This window comes from Gallinula chloropus, assembly GCF_964237585.1.
Source record: "Gallinula chloropus genome assembly, chromosome: 1".
Taxonomy (NCBI): Eukaryota; Metazoa; Chordata; class Aves; order Gruiformes; family Rallidae; genus Gallinula; species Gallinula chloropus.
Window position 1 is genome coordinate 67,106,537 of NC_140085.1, and position 17,800 is coordinate 67,124,336.

General features: G+C 41.3%; 1 protein-coding gene across 1 annotated transcript; it reads right to left on the reverse strand.

The window, feature by feature from the left end:
* Nucleotides 1-1,850: 1,850 nt before the first annotated feature.
* On the reverse strand, nt 1,851-16,593 carry LOC311193826 (putative DBH-like monooxygenase protein 2; the record flags this gene model as incomplete). Its single annotated transcript, XM_084266767.1, has 13 exons — nt 1,851-2,090; nt 2,822-2,936; nt 3,287-3,417; nt 4,350-4,409; nt 4,627-4,723; nt 6,788-6,879; nt 7,714-7,880; nt 8,551-8,653; nt 9,620-9,787; nt 10,914-10,997; nt 12,236-12,397; nt 13,935-14,081; nt 16,429-16,593. 13 exons carry the CDS (start codon nt 16,591-16,593, stop codon nt 1,851-1,853), a joined length of 1,731 nt encoding a protein of 576 aa, XP_084122893.1.
* Between the last annotated feature and the right edge of the window lie 1,207 nt (nt 16,594-17,800).

The window sequence follows — 17,800 nt, forward strand, 5'->3', positions numbered from 1 at the left end:
AGAGAGAGAGTGCGAGCCATGCCAGAGGAGGTTTTCAGGGGGAACTTGTTATTCTAGGCTAGAGCAGTCTGGGCCTGAGAGACTGAGACAGCCTATGATTCTGTGACTGCACCCCATAGCAGTGACCCACACTGGGGCAGGTGGTGAAGAGCTGAAGCCCCATAGGAAAGGGCTCACGTTGGAGAAGTTTGTGAAGGACCATCTCCTGTGGGTGGAACCCCATGTTGGAGGAGGGGAAGGGTGTGAGACATGCCCTGCCCTCTGCTAAGAACGAAAACAACTTGTGAGGAACTGACCAAAACCCCCATTCTGTAACTTCCCCAGCTCCCCAGCCCCTGTGCCACCCCAGGCGGGGACAAGGGAGAGAAATTATAACTAAAGTGAAGTCTGCTAAGAAGGGAAGGGAGGGGGGAACAGTTTTAAGATCCAATCACACTTCTCATTCTGACTCTGGTTTCACTCTGTGTGTAGTGTAATAAATTAGATAGGTTTTTCATTCAATATTGAGTCTGTTTTGGCTGTGACACTAATTGCGGAATGAGCTCTCCCTGTCCTTATCTTGACTCCTGAGCCTCTCAATATGTATTTTCCCTCCTGTCCAGATGAAAAGGGGAGTAATAGAGTGGCTTTGGTGGGCATCTGGCCTCCACCTGGGATTAAACCACCACAGTCCCTCACACCTTGGCTCTGTGTCAGCCCTGCTCAGCAGTAACAAAAACATCAACACTAGATATTATGAAGAAAATTGACTCTATCCCAGCCAAGACCAATGCATGGCCCTGGCATTTCAGATGAATGTGAAGGTCCCTGAATGTGTTTAGAGCAGGGCAGCAGGCCTGGTGAAAGGGATGGAAAGCATGTCCTCTGAGGAGTAGCTGAGGACTCTGCATTTGTATTGTTTGGAGAGAAGGAGGCTGACAGGTCTCTCACTGCTCTCCAGCTTCCTGAGGCTAACATGAAAGTGAGAAAGAATGTGATACCTTCTCATAGGAATTTGAAGGGGAAGATGTTTAGTAAGAGAAAAAAGCATGTCTCTAAACACAGCACAGTGATCTCAGTGATATGTCTTTTGCTTGGGGGACAGCCCTGAGCATCTGGATGATTCTCTTGGAATCTCAGGGATTCTCTTTGTAAGCTTGCCTTCAAAAGAAATATTTTTTCTGTCCTTGATTCTGTTTTAGTGAAGATAATTACTAGCTAGTAAATGTTCAACAGCCCAATTAGTAAGGAATCTTCTCTGATGCCTAGTTACTCTCCTAAACACTCTGTTTTGTGATGCTTGCTTTTAAAGTCCAAGGGTGTATTAAGAAGTACCTGGTGTACTAATAATGGTCATAAGAAGCAAAAACTCTGCCTTAGGGAATGTGGGGAGAGAATGTGTATGAAATTTGAAATTTGGAAGAGTCAGTATGGTGAAAATGATGTTAATTATCATCAGATTTGTTCTTCTAATTCTCCTCTATACATTAGGGAAAAAATATAACAGAACAGTGAATAGTTTAGCTAAAAGCCAGACTCATAGGTTTGCTTTATGACAGTGTATAAGGTCTATTTTTCATTCAGCACCACGTCACTGCTTCATTGTTAGCTAGCAATCAGCAGGCAAATTCCCTGCTACATAGAACATTGCTTTTCTGATTTTTTAACAAACTATATTATGAAGTAATTTTTAAAGACAATAAAATAAGTGCCAATGACCATTGAATTGATTTCTTCCAAAGGGGAGCACTTATATATTATGTAAGTATCTTGTCATGCTCAGAGACATGAAATCTGGAATACCCTGCTACCAAGTAGTCATGGCAGAGACTTCTTCAGCATGGCAGTGGTCTGTTTGGGTATTCTGCCCCTCACTTCCTACACTCAGAGGCGAAGATATGCCATGCAAACACTATCTGTGTGAGAGAAAGAAGAGGAAACGAAGCCGTTTCTTTGGTGGCTGATGACTCAGAAGTGCATCCTGTGGTCAAACATCCGTTTGCAGTGGCCCTCAGGCCTGAGACAGAGAGGTGTCGAGAAATATTGTGACAGGCAGCCCGCTCTGGAATGCTAATGTCTCGGATTAGACCACTCTCATTTCTCTGGAGTTCCTGTGGATGGAAGGAAAGAGGGGAGAAATAAAATTACATGATCTGTTTTATAATTGGGAGCCACAAGACTCTGGCATAGCTGCACGTTTGGATGTGTCAGCTTTCTTGCTGTCTGGATGCATGACTAGCCATTACAGGCAAAGTCAGCACACGAGTCTCCCCTCTGACAGCAGGGAAACTCTCTGAGAGAGAAGATGGAATTCTAATTCTTTCTCAATTTAAGAGCTGTTTTCTATAATTTACCTCTAAGATGAGTAGCTACCTGAATAATGCACTGAAATGCAGTCAGATAAGTAAGAGCCGGGAAACTATGTTCCCTATATGTAAATTTTCTGGATCATCCTAACTCCCTTTGCATGTGTGTTGTCTGAGAGACTTTCAGCAGTATTTTATTACTCATTCTGCCAAAAATGTTCTGAATGGCATTACCTCCTATACCCTGTTACATTGCCAAGACACTTTTTTTTTTCTTTGGAGAACAATTTTTAATTTTTGTAGGTCAAAGTTAAGTGACAACTAAGTATGTCTTGGACAGTTACTTACAACTTTAGAGACAGGAATTCATAATTCAGGAAATCCTTTTCAGTTTCTGTAGCCACAGAGAAGACATTAATACCTGGTATTACCCGAGGTGTTGTGTGTTGGCTCTATGTCTCAGCTGTGCTTTGCTCTCAGCATGTCGGAGCCAAGTCCATTTCCCCACCCACAAATGGCTCAGGAGGGGTACTTACATTAATGGCTTTAATCATGACTACTTGATCTGCTTCCTTGGCTGCTTTCTCTGCAATTTTGATAGTATCGTTGTTCCAGTCAACAAAGTCCATGGCCATCATTCCTTCCAGTGCACTAGGGAAAGAGTAAGGGGCAGTGGGGAGGTAAAGCCAAACACAGAATCATAAAATCATAGAATCATTTTGGTTGAAGAGACTTTTAAGAACAAGTCCAATCATTAACAACAGTGAGAAGATAAATAAGGAGGGGGAAAAAAGGGGAAGGGGGAAAAGTTATAAAGGGTGAGATTGTTAACAGATTGTTGATAGATTCCCACAACAAGGAAGTTCAACTTGGCAGATCTAGGTACTTGGTTCTTTCTTCCCTATCAGCAACATTTAGTTTTCATTCTCTTTTCCGTTTGCCATTCTTCACAGCTACATTTTGCTCTGCTAATTTCAGAAACATGTTGACACAGGACTCACTCTGAGGCCTCCTGCTTGAGCGTGTGCGCAACGTACAAAATGTCAGGGTAACCCATGCAACTGGAGATGTTGTTACGAGGGTAGTAGAAGAGGAATATGAGACACATCTCATTCATGGTGCTTGGCCCACCCTGCAAAGACACAAGGGTGACTCACAGCTTTGCTGAGACACAATGAGGAGACTATTTTTCCTTAGGAAAGAGCTCTTGTTCATAGCTCATGCAGACCCTGTCTGACATTAGAAACGGAGAATCAAAGTATCTTCTCAAGAGTCTGATAAATAGGTTGATCTACACTTTTATAACCTAAACCTACTTCTTCTCTCCTTTGGCAAAACTACCATATTTTTATTTCAATCTACAAGATCCCAAATCTGAAACTTTGGAAAGTTAAATTAAATATTTAGGGTATTAATGGACTGTGACATTCAGATCAGAATTTTTAAGTCACTCCCTACTTTTAGAATGAGCCTGAGCAAGTCAAACAGTGTTGTTCTCCGTGAATATAGACTCTTTAAGTCAAATCTCAATTTCCTGTGCACATTTCTAAACACAATAATATCATTAACTGCTCTACATGACCTATGCTGTTATGAAGTTATCAAGCTAGAGTATAATAATAGCTGTTTACACAGGAAGTTCTGCAAAACTGATGCCTGGTCTGAATAAGAAGAACTAAGAAGAGTCCAAATCAGATCTGCAGACATATTACATCAGTTTCTATATTTGATTTCTGCCTGTCCACTAAATCCAAGTGTTCAAATCAACTTAGCTAAAAATTTTACTGCTTGCACATGATGATTTGGACTAGAATTATATTGTATAGTTTTAGGAATCTCTTCATAAGCCTATGGTAGAAGGACTTTGCTGGAGAGCAGCTCTCCAACCATGGAGCAACTGTGCAAGGCATGTCTCAGTAAGTATTTGATACTGTGTCTGATACAAGAAGCTTTCACAAGGGGCATATTTGCTTGGGGAAGAGAGATATGCCTGCCCAAAAGACTTTAATGGTGATAAACTAATTTTAAAAGCAACAGAGGATTTCTAGGTAGGAAAAAACTTACAAAAGTAACCTCTGATCGATCCAATGTCTGAAAGTTGCATTCAACCAGGATCTCGTCCCCCTAGGGAACACAGTATGTCACACCATCAAGAGCGGTACCAGCAGAGCACACAAAACAACTGCTCACAACATGGGGAACCAGGAGACTATGTGAAAACAATAGCCCACAGTCTGAGGTGGAACAAAGGTCAGAATGTGTAAACGTGCTCTGACACCTCTGGTGCTCACCACATCCCCAGCCTGCCCACCTATGGCTACACCCCAAGGAAGGATCGTACCGGTTTGATTATGAGGATTTCTTTCCTGTCCCGAATCTCTTGCAGTCTGAAGTCATACTTGTTGTCCTCACAGATGATCTGCAGCTGCTCACCATTCCTGAGGAAGGCAAACAAGGGGAAAAAGTTATAATGTTTCCAGAGAGGGGTGTGGAATAACCAATTTCCGGATGAAATAAACAAAGTCAAGAAAAGTCCCCTCTATAAATCGTGCTTGATCTCTTTGTGGACTCACAGTACATACTTCCAGCATCAGTCAGGCCAAACATAGAGTGGAAATTTCTCACCCTATATTCTTTGGTCTGGAGCCCAAATATGGACTTTTTACATGTCAGCAGTTACTATGCATTGAAACTCACCTTTCAGAGGACAGTCTGGGATCCTAGAAGTAAGAACTCTTGCATTGCAAAACACTGTTCTGAATAAAAAAGACTCTCTGACCCTGGCAGGCAAGAGTTGTCAGGCTGTTTAGGGACTCCCTTGCAGATGCAGATGTATCATGTGAAATTTCCTTGCTATTTCTACAGTGCTTTGTGATATTGCTTGTTAGGTGGTCTCTGCTCTGCTTGAGCTCTGCTTCTCCACCCACATTACAGATCCTTAGATCTTGCTATGTACATCCATAGTGCACACTGCAAGTACATGAAGGCACCAAGTCCACAAATCCTTGTGGTGCTCATGGCCAGGTTGTCCGAGCAGCTGTCACACACCCTGTTTGCTCGTCATAGGCTTGCTTTCTAACTGTTGGCAGCTCTGAGAGGTGAGCTGGTAAGGCTCATGCCACCATCCAGCTATGCCTTAGAGCAAAATGTGTTCAGGAGGGAGCAACATGGCTTGGAGACCAGGATTCAGAAAAGTTAAGTCAAGAAAGAAGATGTTCTGTCATGTGACTCTAGTGGTTTGACCCTGGCTGCAGGCCAGACACCCACCAAAGCCTGTCTATCAGCAACACGTGGTTTGTGTATGCCATGTTACTTGCATAAGGAGCAGAAGGCAAAAATAATTGCTGTTGCCTGGAACAAAATAGCTCTGGCTACCTTGCTCATGCTGGCTACATGTGACTTTGGCCAATGCTGGGGTAATTCTGGAACTAACAGTTAAAAAGAAGACAGACCTGCCCCTAAATTACTATCAAAGATCACAAACTGCTATATTCTGACAAAATCAAGCTCCGAAAAGACTGGGGTCTCCACTAACTGTACAAGTGACTAAGAACAACACTGTTATCCTATGTGTTACAGGGGAAATCCCCAGGTGTTTCAAACCCTTGACCTTCTGCTCTGGAGCTTGTGCTTGAGATGGCTCTTCTTTATGCACTCCAGGCTTCTGGGCCACAGGGAACATTGCTCCCTCATGATCAATTTATTGTCCACTAGGACTCCAAGGTCCTTCTCCGTGGACTCGCTTTCTAACAGATCAATCCCTAGCCTGTACCACTGCATACTGTTATTCCTGCCCAGGTGAAAGACTCTAAACTTGTCCTTGGTGAATTTTATTAGGTTCCTCGCTGCTGAACTTTACAGTCTGTCCAGCACAATTGTTTATTCCTTCTGGAATTTGGGGGTTTTTGGGGGGTTGTGGTTTGTTTGGTTTTTTTCAAATTCTGAGAGGCTGAAGTAGTGTTCAAATGTCATGTTTCAGACCATTATTTGCTATTTTCATAGCCTGAAACTGAGAATTCATGCTCCATGGGCTGGGGTATGATTAGGGAGTGCATAAGGGTGCTAAAGTTTTTAGTGTGGGAAGATGGTGGAGGAAGTTAAAGCCTGTGTGGTTTTGCCCATGCAGCCCATGGGAACTGGTACACACAGTCCCCAGTACTGTGCCTGTGTAGCTCAGGGTGAGTCTGGTTAGCAGAACCAAGCTACACAAGGGCACTGTCTAGCAGCTGAGGAGAGTGGATGAGCAGCAGTCCAGTGCTCGACCTCACTGCCTGGATCTGTTTTATTTAACAGGAGGCACAGTCCTAGTCTCTAACTCTCTGCTGAGCTGACCCTTCTTTCCCTAGGAGCTCGTTCTATGTACAGTAATTAAGACACTGTCTTGTGTGCACGGACAGACAGATGGATGCTAAACTGGTGACATCATTCTCATGCACTCTGGCCCAAGATCAGGGACTGATCCAATGGCATGGGCAGCAATACTATGAGTTTCCTTCTCTTACCGGTATTGAGCAGCTTTCACTCCTCTGCCAGACAGGTGGGTGTGAAGCAAATAGGCAAAGACATGCAGGTCTGGAACCAGCATCCCATTCATCTGCAGTTCAAAATGAAGTAGGTCAAAGCCTAGCAGTCAGAGCTCAGCACTACATTTTAGACCTGCCCATCAAAGTCAAAAGCTTGATGGAACTCCTGTAATTGTCAGCTTAACATTTTAAATTTATTTTAAAGAATATTGAAGCCCATATCCTTAAGCTTGTGAAAGTACTTTACTCCCATCTATGTTGATCTGTTTGTGAACAGCTGAGTCTGCTCTCTCAGTGTGTGTTTAGGTGGGGTGGGGGGTGCCTATATCTTTGGAGTTTGCCCCAACCTTAGCACTGGCTGGGCCAGGGGAAGAGGAAAGCAGCAACCTCACATCTAGCAGTCCTGTAGAGGATAAAATGCCTGGATCCTACACTCCACTGAGTCTGATTATTCTTACCAGCCTCTTTGTTGTGTGTTGAGGGATGTTAGATCTCTGCTCTAGAGGTGCCTTCTTGACCTGAGAGACAGCACCACATCCTCCTAGGCTAGTACCTGCCCTCCTGCACCACACATCTATGGTAGGATGAAGGCCTCTAGCATGTGGTGGAGAAGATTCCCTTAGAGGTCTTGGGAAGTCATTGTATCCTTTGATCTTTGTTTCCCTTTCCCTTAGATGGGGTGAATAGGTATTTAAAACATGGTTCTGACATGCCAACACAGCTCTGCTAATGTACTTGGGCCAAATATGGAGTCTCTTCTTAGCAGTTCTGGTGGAACAGATATCCATATTTCAACATCCAGAAAGGGAGGCTAAGATGGCACTGTGCACCAAATGGCTTTTGTACATGTCTAGAGCAAGATGAAAAGCTGAAATGGGATTTCATATGGCTTTCCCAACACTCACTTCATCGAACTGGCTGGAATTGCAAAGGCCATATGATCTGTAGGCCTCTGCTCCAGGAGGAATGACATGCACAGGGAAGGGGCAGATGCCTGTTTGCAGAACCCCCATGTCATATTTCCGTAGCTCTGGTGTATAGTAGATTCGTACCCCTGAGCTGTCGATTAAGCCTGTAAAAGAAAAATGACCACTCCTTCAGCAAAGACTCCAGAAACACCAGAAGTGGAGGCCTGAAGCATCAACACATACAGTGTCTCCTTCCTGATCACAGGTTGAGGACAGGCACAAATTATACGAAGGCCTGCTTATAGTCTCAGGTGATTCCCATAAAATCAGTACACAGTTTTATTTCTCATTGTAAAATGATAGCCAATACCATGGTGGCATTCTTCATTGCCTGTCATAAAAACTGAGTACTGGAGGTCATGGTAGAAGTCTGAGGTGGTATTATCAGGGTCTCAGGACTTCATCCTGACTGTTGATACAGCAGTTCCTCTCCTGCAGCTAGTCCCTTCCCACTCTGCTCATTTTTCCTATCATATTCACATTTCCCTGATATTTTCCCTAACACTCCCAGTAGTGTCATAGCAGAAAGATGTGCTTGGCTTTTTTGATGGATACATCTAATCTAAGCAGGTATAAGTATCTGTTCTTCTAAAGTTAAAGTTCTTCCTGAATGAGAGCCCAGTCTGGTTGACTCTTACTGCCCTGAAGGTTGTACTGAGCAGTGTGTTAAAGGATTTCATGCAGAAATTTCTATTTTTAATAGGCATGTAGATGAGACATGAGATTTCCAACCTGAAGATGTTCTTTGTCGCACAACTGCCCAGCATTACCCACCTGGTAACAAGTCAAAATTGCTGTAATGGATTTCTAATCGGATGTATTGAGGGTCCCAAGGTGTCCCGATGGAAAATGCAGCTTCATCTGGAAACTGGTAAGACTAAAGAGGAAGAGAAGGAATAAAGTTATATGGAGTTGTTATTTTATAACATTTTTCTCTTTTTTCTTGATTGAAAACTTACAAAAAGAAAGGTTTTTAATTTTCTTACATTTCTGAATATTTATTTTGACATGGTTAGAAATAAAAATGTGGGAAATTCTGCCAGTTCAAATTCTTCTTCCTTCTGACTTGGAACAAGGAAGGATTTTCAAAATTTATTTTTTATTTATCCTTTTTATTGCTTTAATTTTTATACTATAATTAACAGGAAATTGCTATAGCATGTGTACACACTTGCAGCAAATTTCATATCAGTATTGGCATTGCAGAATACAAAATCTGAATAAAATTAGTATAACGGTTGTGTCTGAGACATCTGCTTCCTCTCTCCGTCTCCATGTACTTGCATACTACAGAAATGCAAAATACATTTTGCTTTGGAAAGCAGAAGATACAGTGCTAAAATTTGTGCAGCGCTAACTAGGGCACTCAGCTAGAAGAATGAATTTTTCACTGGAATTTTAATTTTAGTCTCCTGACAAAGAGGCAGAGCTAGTAAAAAAAAAAATAATAATGAAAAGAAAGGAAAAAGAAAAAAGGAAAAAAGAAAAAAGAATAAAAGAGCAGAGAATAGGTACACTTCTTTTTGTTATGCAAGACGAGCACAAGGAGAATTTTCTGAAATTAATGGCAACATTGTGAAAAGTTAGAACTAAAAACCTTAGTGTGTGGCCTATACAAATTGTTTAATGCAGGCATGATAATGACATACACACATATACTGAGTGTTGACAGCTAGGTAGAAATTGCCAGCATCACCTGATGCAGCAGAAGTAGAATTGAGTGGGGATGGTATGAGGAGACTTCCCCAGTTCATTTAGCCCCACAGGACTATGGGGTCTTAATGAACAAGCTGACAACAAAGGTAGCACTGTTCATAAGAAGAAATGGGACGTGCAGGCTCACCTCTCCTCCAACAGCCCAGCCCACAAGCACCTGGGAGCACAGGGAAAAGTCTGGATTGGCTCCATAGCAATCATCTATGCCAGTGGGTAACACGCTGGCATTGCCACAGGCATAAACAAGAATATGATGAACCAATGTTATGTTGTGGGGTGTTATTATAGGGTCAAACTGTAACCAAAAGGAACAGACAAAAAAGGTTATTGTCAACCCTGAAGTATTTCTTTCCCAGGCAACTGGAAAGAGCAGCTAAACATAGCTTAAGCAAACATCTAATCTGATTCACAAAATGGGTGATATTGGATGATGCTTTATCTACTCATTTTGGTATGCGCTCAGCAGAGATTTGTATCTTCCTCTAGAGCACCTCTCCTTAATCAGAATCACAGGAGTCTCTATTTGACCTGTTATGCCGTGCAGTGTGGTTCCAGACTAGAAATGTAATTTGTCTTGACTGCAAAGCAAGATAAGGGACCTTGATCTCAGTTTCACTGTAATTCACTGCTCAACTCATTTGTGCCAAAAGCACTATCATTGAGATAGTTTCAAATAAACCCTGCCAATAACTTTTTACCATTTTGAGATCAGGCCTCAAAATCCCGATGTTACCACGAGATCCAACTTAAGACTCCTGAGTTTGTTCTGTAGGATTACCTGTTAAATTATTTTTTTCCAGTCCATGCAAATTCTTCCTTATGAAATTTGGCTTGATGCCATTGCAGTGGAATGTCTGTTTTTAAACCTTTTAAACCCAGAATACTAAGAAGTGTTACTTGATCTTGAAGCAAAGTTACCTTAATTTGAGAAGTAAGCTAGACTTGTTTTGGAAAGTTCCTGTTTCTTTGCTTTCCTCATCTTTTTTTGCACGCTCAGTCTTGAAAACAGGACTGCAAAAATGTTAGTTTTGCTTTTTATATGAAAAGTCTTAGCAATTTCCAAGGACAAAAGCAAAGGCCCTTTCAAATATAGAAAATTCTGGAGGCTCCCTTTGCTCTCAAAGATACAAATAGGTTACGTGGCCTGAGATCACTACACTGAGACATCAGTTTTGTAGCAAGGTTCTTTTCAGGTGCGATGTACATAGAGTCAGAGGTACTTCTAAAGCTAGAAACAAGCCATAGCTTATCTCAGCACAGCAGAAAAATTAGCTGGTTTACCCCAATCCCAATGGAATGCTACTAAATTTATGCTAAAATATATATCTTTTATACTGTAAACGACAGATTTGTATGTGGGATTGAAGGACCAAGTCTGACCTGTCCTGTTTTTTCCTCAGTGATACAGCCAGCAAGTTTACCTTGTAGATATGGTGCTTCTGCTTGACCATGGGCAGTGGGATGAAGGTACAGGCATATTTTGTTTCTTGTACTGGAACAGCAAACTGGAAAAGAAACAGTTGCACAAGTCACCCGAAGGTTCCCCTGGCAACTCAACAACATGGACAGGGCATTGGAGAAGCCAAAGGGAGGCAGTGATAGGAGAAAAAGGCCCAGAACTGGAGAGAGCGGGAAAGATGATGCATTTAGCAAGCAACTACTTGTTTTTTTGGTAACAATGAGGGAGATGAGAGGACAAGGCTGCATTCTGGTGAAAGGGAAACAAATGTTAGCTCCACCAGGTCTTAAATTCTTTTTCTTCACGATTTTTTATGGTTTGTTTTTTATTTTATTTCACTTTGTTTTGTTTCATTTCATTTTGTTTCATTTTAAAAGGGAATCGCCTTACTAATTTGTCTATTATAACATGAACTGAGCATAGGAGGCATCCATCCAGTTCAACCAACATTTTTTACCTCTGGTTTTCTGGAGTCATAAGCACAACACATGATAGCACTAATCCCACAGATCTTTACATAAAAATAGTGCCCCTCTTTAGTACGGAATATTGCCCACACTGATCAGCAGATTCTGCTTCATCTTGAGTGAGTGTTGCCTGTGTGGGCTGATGCTGTTTAAAGAGGGAAGGTGTTAACGCAATACCACACTGAGCTGGTACTTTTGGACTCCGTTTGACAGGGGTGGTGCATGTACCACAAGGTGATGCTAACAAGGGGCTCCAGCTTTCCTGGCAAATCCTTCTGTCTGAGACTCAGATGCTGCATAAGTTAGTACCAGAGGTGGTACACACATTAGAGTGCCCTGTATTTTCTGAACTCTTAGCCAGACTTATCATAGACCATTTAAGTATATATCCATTACTTCTCTGTTCCCATGAAACTAAGATCAGCAGTACAATCAGTAAATAGCTTCAGTATGTTACAGACATTTTGATATGGGTCTATATGGATGAAACCTTAGCCCTGGATACATAAATGCTTGAGTTAGTAATTATATTGCAATTCAATAGCACCACAGCCTGTGTTTGGCTCCTTAGACTCTACTCAAAGGAACAGGCTACACCTTACAGCATTTTCCTAACAAGTGCGTGCTTTGGCCTCCACACAGCAAGCCTTCCCTTCTCATTTCATTCCCTCTCTTGCCATCTCTGTTTGCATGTTTCAAAGATCAGTCATGGCCATTTTTCAACCTGTTCAGCATGGTCATGATCAACTTTGCAAAGAAAGGCAGAAGAAAGGGAATCTTTTTAATGTATCAAGTAACACTTTTATCCAAGACTTACATTGTCCAATCTCAGGTCATAGGTGAAGAATATTTTGGGGTCAGTCGAGTCAGATGGGCCTCTGTACCTCATCAAGAAAAGAGATTTGGAAAATCTTTGGCCTTCAAAGAATGACACTGTGTCATCAGTGCCAAAAGCAGTAATGAGACGTGCGGTGTCCACCTGTAATAGGAGTGTTTAATTGGAAAATGTCCTTCATTCCTTCCCATCAGCCACACACACATGTATTCACCCCACATCCCATGCCTTATGCCACTGCACATGTATTAAAATGCTAACCACATACTAACCACAATTACAAGGCAGCTAAAATAATATAACTGTGTGCATTAATACATACCCAGACACTCAGACATGTCAGAACACACAATAGAAATCAAGCAGAGTAACGCAAAACATTTGTCTTGTCTGACAGAGACATCATGTTTGGTTTTATTTTTCCGATGAGAGGGTGCTGGTTAGAAAAGATTCAAGGAAACCTGTAACCAATGTCACTTCACACACATTATTAAAGCATGTGTGGATTTAAAGTACTAGTATATGCAATGAAAGTAAGCTGAAAAAAAGGCTGCAAGGGATTTGATAAAGATTCCAGAACTTGCATCACTTTGTGTTTAAACGTTTGGATTCTGGGTGTTTAGATACTAGCAGAGGGATCTCTACAATGACGCAAAAGATCAGATTTTCAGATCTTTTCACATCCTAGAGCAAGCAGATGTGGTTCATTTATCTCTGTATAGTGTTTTATCTATATCTGTGTTTTGGGTAATTTCTGCAAAAAATTACTAGAGGACTTACACAAAAAGCTAATAACTCTGTAGTCCCCAGATTCCCTGTTAGCAGCTACTGCTGAGTAAACTCTCAAGGATTTACTTGGATCTGCCCCATCATGTAAGGACAGCAGTAGTCGTGGAACTCTGTAGGTTCTTCCTATTCAGAAAGGAATATTTTTTTTTCCAATTACTTAAGTTAATTAAGAAGCTTAGTGGCTAAAAAGGCATGTAAGCAGTCATTTGCACATGTATATGAACTTTGGAAAAATCCAAAGAATTATCCACCTAATTCTGGATAAACTTTTTTGTGTGGGCTAAGCCTTGGGTAACACTGATTTACCCAGAGGTCACTCAAGTAAAGGCAAAACAGTGTAACCCATGTCTATATCTTCAGAGTTCTGAAACTGTGTACATTAGTGTGCTTGTGAACATTGGAAAAAAGGTTGGGTTTTTTTTAATCTCTGACTTAAAGTGCTGATTTAGGTTGTACAAAACTTTAATGTCAGTCAGTACCAGTATGAAAGTCTTCCAAGAGAAGAACTGAGATTACCAAGCATAATTCCTATCAAAATATTGCCTCATATTAGGCAAATAAAAACTTTATCTCCCATATTATATTGTGGGTTTGTATGTGGCAAACAAGAAAAAGGCAGGGAAATTAGGAGGATTTTGATCTGTGTTCATGATTAAGAAACTTTTGAGATTTATGTCTTCCAAACTTTAAGAAAATGTCAATGACATCAAAATAGTGCCCTTGAAATGGGCATTATAAATGTGGCTGTTTGGTTCCATATTTTTTGTTATATTCCTGTTACTGTTGTGAGAAAACCCTGCAGTTCTTAGCTCTGATCTAAGGGATTTGGGAATAGAGTGGGATATGAGAGGAGGTTTGTTCAGAATATTGCTTGAGCAACCCTCTTTCTTACTGTGATATCCAGATCACTGGCGTCACACGTCCGGAGGTGACGTTTGAACAGCACGGTGGTGGAGGTCTCATTTTCTGTTACTGAGAGCAGTTGGTAGTCCTGGCTCTCATCTGCCTCAAGGGTTACCTCATCTACAATGTGACAATCCTGGAAAAGGAACAGTGGTCACAGCAATAAAGAGAAGAACATTAACTTCCCAGATTCCAAAAAGTGATGTTTACAAGTACTGCTGGTGGGAACAGACTAATTATAAGCATTCCATTCTCCAAAAAAGAGAAATAATGAAAAAGAGAAATAGCAAAAAAGACAAATATTGCGTGAGCAACGTCATCAAATGCACAGGAATTTGATGCAGAGTTTGAAAAGCATTTAAATGCCTAGTTCTTATAGAAATCTCACTGGGAACAAAATGGGCCACCATAACTGCTGCTGCAAAAACAGAAGGTGAAAAGGTGGGATTGTACACACAGCTGTGGAAGGGGAAGAAAAGTGGAAGGGGAAGAAGGAGCAAGAGGAGTAAAGCTCCAGGTTGACTGACATGGACATATGATACATCATAGATTTCCAGCAGAAGAGTTCAAACAACCCGAAATGAGAAGGCAGTGGCTGCAGACATGATGAATACCTCTCCAAGAGAAACCTGAAACACAGTAAAGCAAATGTCTTCTTAATGTACAAATGTCAAGTGCTACATTGAAAAGTTTTGCTGCAGCACTCAACTTCGAAGTGATAAAAGAGAAGAGAAAATTTTTACCAGACACCACTCTGGCCAAAAAAGAATGTTTTTATGTGAAATTCTTCATGGTATTTTTTTCCTCCCATCTCTGTTCCTTTAAGTGATTACTTCAGGGCCTCCTTTCAGCTTTTGCTAATTTTCTCAGATTTTCAGAATATTCTACGCAATTTTTCTCTAACACAAATGTTTGATTTAGAGAGGAACATACCAAAGTTTGAAAACACAGCTTTTATTTTCCTTCTATTTTGAAATACCTGTTACACTCTTTCATTAAATTATCAAATTTCAAAGATAAGTAGTCTGTAAATGAACTGCTTTGAAATAAATAAAGTATTTAAATTTAAATATACCTTATGAGAGAGGAAGGCAGTAAGCAGCTGAATAAATCCCTCACATTTATGAAAACACGCCTTTTTAGCTAGTTTTTCTACCCATTGGATATTACTCAGATAATGACTTTGCTATGACTGTAATAAAGAGGAAAATAAAAGCAAAGACCAAGGATGTGTGAGAGAGAGGGTTAGAAGAAATGCAAGTGAAAAACCCCACTTAAACTCCCATGTGCAGTAACCAGAATATTTTTTCCTTCAAACTGTCTGTCCCATGGGTTCAGTGGATGTGGCATACAGTCTTCTGAAGAGATACAGATGTTTGTGTTCACGGTCGTGTTTGCTTACTGGAGTATCTCCAAACCCAAATATTGGGAGATATTTTCTGAGGAACCGTTTCTTCTAAACTGATGACTATTTTTTTCCTCTGTAGTCATTCACAGACAAAGTTCCCTGTCTCTGTCACAACTACAAAAAGATTTCACAACTAGGTATTACAAGGACAGTTTTGAAATCAGCTAATGACCATAAGTGAGGCCAGCTACCTCACTCCCTCCGAAGTTCACCCATTTTTAGACAAGTACCAAGATGTATTTCATGCAAGACAGATTTTACTGTTGTGTGAACAGGGAACTGAAAACAGCTGAACAAAATAAAACCACTGTGAACAAACAAAACATTTTATCAGTGTGATCTTTTCTTTCTGTTTCTGGTCAGCATTATAAGTTCCTGTTTCACATTTAAAACAAAAGAAATTACAAACCTCTAAAAAACCCACCACCCTGGGGTGTTTTTTAGTTAGCATCTTCAGTCATATTTGTTCCCCTGAACTCCAGCTGTTTTAACATAAGGCATCTATTCTCAGTGGTTGCCTTTACAGACAACAGCAAGTCCAAAGGATGTTCTAGCCTATTTCTAAGGCAAACATTTAAGAATGTCAGGAAGAAGCAACATTTGGAGGTGAACGTGTCTCCACTTGGTGCAAAGGAAACCAAGTACATTAACCTTTGAAGAGCTTCAGTGAGGGAAAACATAGGAGTTTCACATCTGACTCCTGACTGAACTGACCTCTGGTTTGGGTGAATCAAAAGCTGCACTCCCAGCAGCCTCTTCTAGCTTCATGGTAGGTCATTGCTTCAGTCATACCCAATTGGTTCTGGCTCTTGTTTTTATTTGTAGATGGGACCAGTTTTTTTGCCTAAACATCATCTAGCGCCACTTGGTATCTCAGATAGCTGCATGGGGCTAGCAGGCATGACAGAGGACCTGCACTGTTAGCCAGAGGCTGTGCCAACTGAGATTTCAAGTGGCCTTGGACATCTTTAGCTGGTTGAGCTGATATGCCTTCAAGCCAATATACTTGGAGCAAAGGGGGGTGCAGAGGAAGTCTTTTCAACTTAAAGAGAAGTAGATAGTCTTTTCAACTTACAGAGAAGTAGATGCTGCCATTTGGGAAGACACCACCTATCACAATGTCAGATCCAGGCAACTCTCCATGAGGGCTGAATCCAAATGCTACCCAGCCAGTTGTATGGACCTGCAGCTCAAATGTCATCATCTCCTGATCATCATGGTCCCAGCGGAGGTAGACCATGTTTGAAGGCTCCAGAAAGATGGAAAAACGCAGCAGCGGAGGTGCAGGCTGACCAGAACAAAAGAATGGTAGAAAAAAGAGGAAGAACATAGCCTTGATTCTTGCAAAGAGAACGGGCATCATCAATAGGACTACTGAAATTTCTGAGTCTTGCTGATGCCTTGGGCAGCTATTCTGCTATGAGGGACCCAGATTATATGGAAGCGCATGAGCCTGGGACTGTTGCCAGAAAGGAGGAGTGGAAACTGGCTGTTCTATATCCAATTTCACATGTAGGAAAGATCAACACTTTACATAAGATGTCCTGGCACCTTGCCTCAGTGAAACCATAGTAAGCCATCCCATATACATCTTCAAACATTTCTAAGAGGTGTTTGATACAACACAACCAAAAAAAGCAACAAAGTGTTTGTCTCCTGCCCTGTACTAAGTGTGGGTGAAAGCTGGCTCTCCTCACCAAGGTAAAGCGGCTTTTCTGACTAACTTCCCTTTCTGTTACACATGCTGAAATGAATCCTGTCTATGAGACCCTACTGTCAGAGGTGATGACTACTGGCAAGTGTGTTGGGAATGGTCTGGTGAGCCTTAGTGCCATGGCTTATCAGAGGAAGCTACTGTGGTGCATATAAAAGGCTTACGGACTATAATGGAATAAGAACATAAGAAAAATGCCTTTGCCCAATGCACCATGCCTTAGTGAGAGTGAGTGGAAGGAGAAAAGGGCATCATCTTTTTCCCACCCTAAGACCTTTCAGCTTAATGATATGAAAAACAAAAGAGCTTCAGCAGGTTTCCAACTGGTTCTGCCAGCAAGTGCCTTGTGCATCTCATCTCATATTTGCCCAGTTGCATAACCCACTGCAGAATATAGCCTAGGTCTATGGATTTTGAAGGTCATGGTAGTTTATTCCTATTTACTTGCCCAGAAAAGCCCATTTGTATTAATCTGTTGAGACAAGTGCTCACAGAACAGATGAGTAACAGAGAAGGAGAGATGTCTAATCAGATCTTCAGGAACAGGGCTTAAACAGATCAAATTGCATACAGATTTCTTGAATCCAGGTTACTTTGCTAGCAGTCCTGCTGTAGCCAGCAAGTATACTTAGGGTTTCTTTTGTGAATTGTGTAACACAGTGCCAACATTTTAAATTTTTTCTGCTCCAGAGAGACCCACAACACTGTTCAGGGGAAGTGAGTCTTTCAAGAC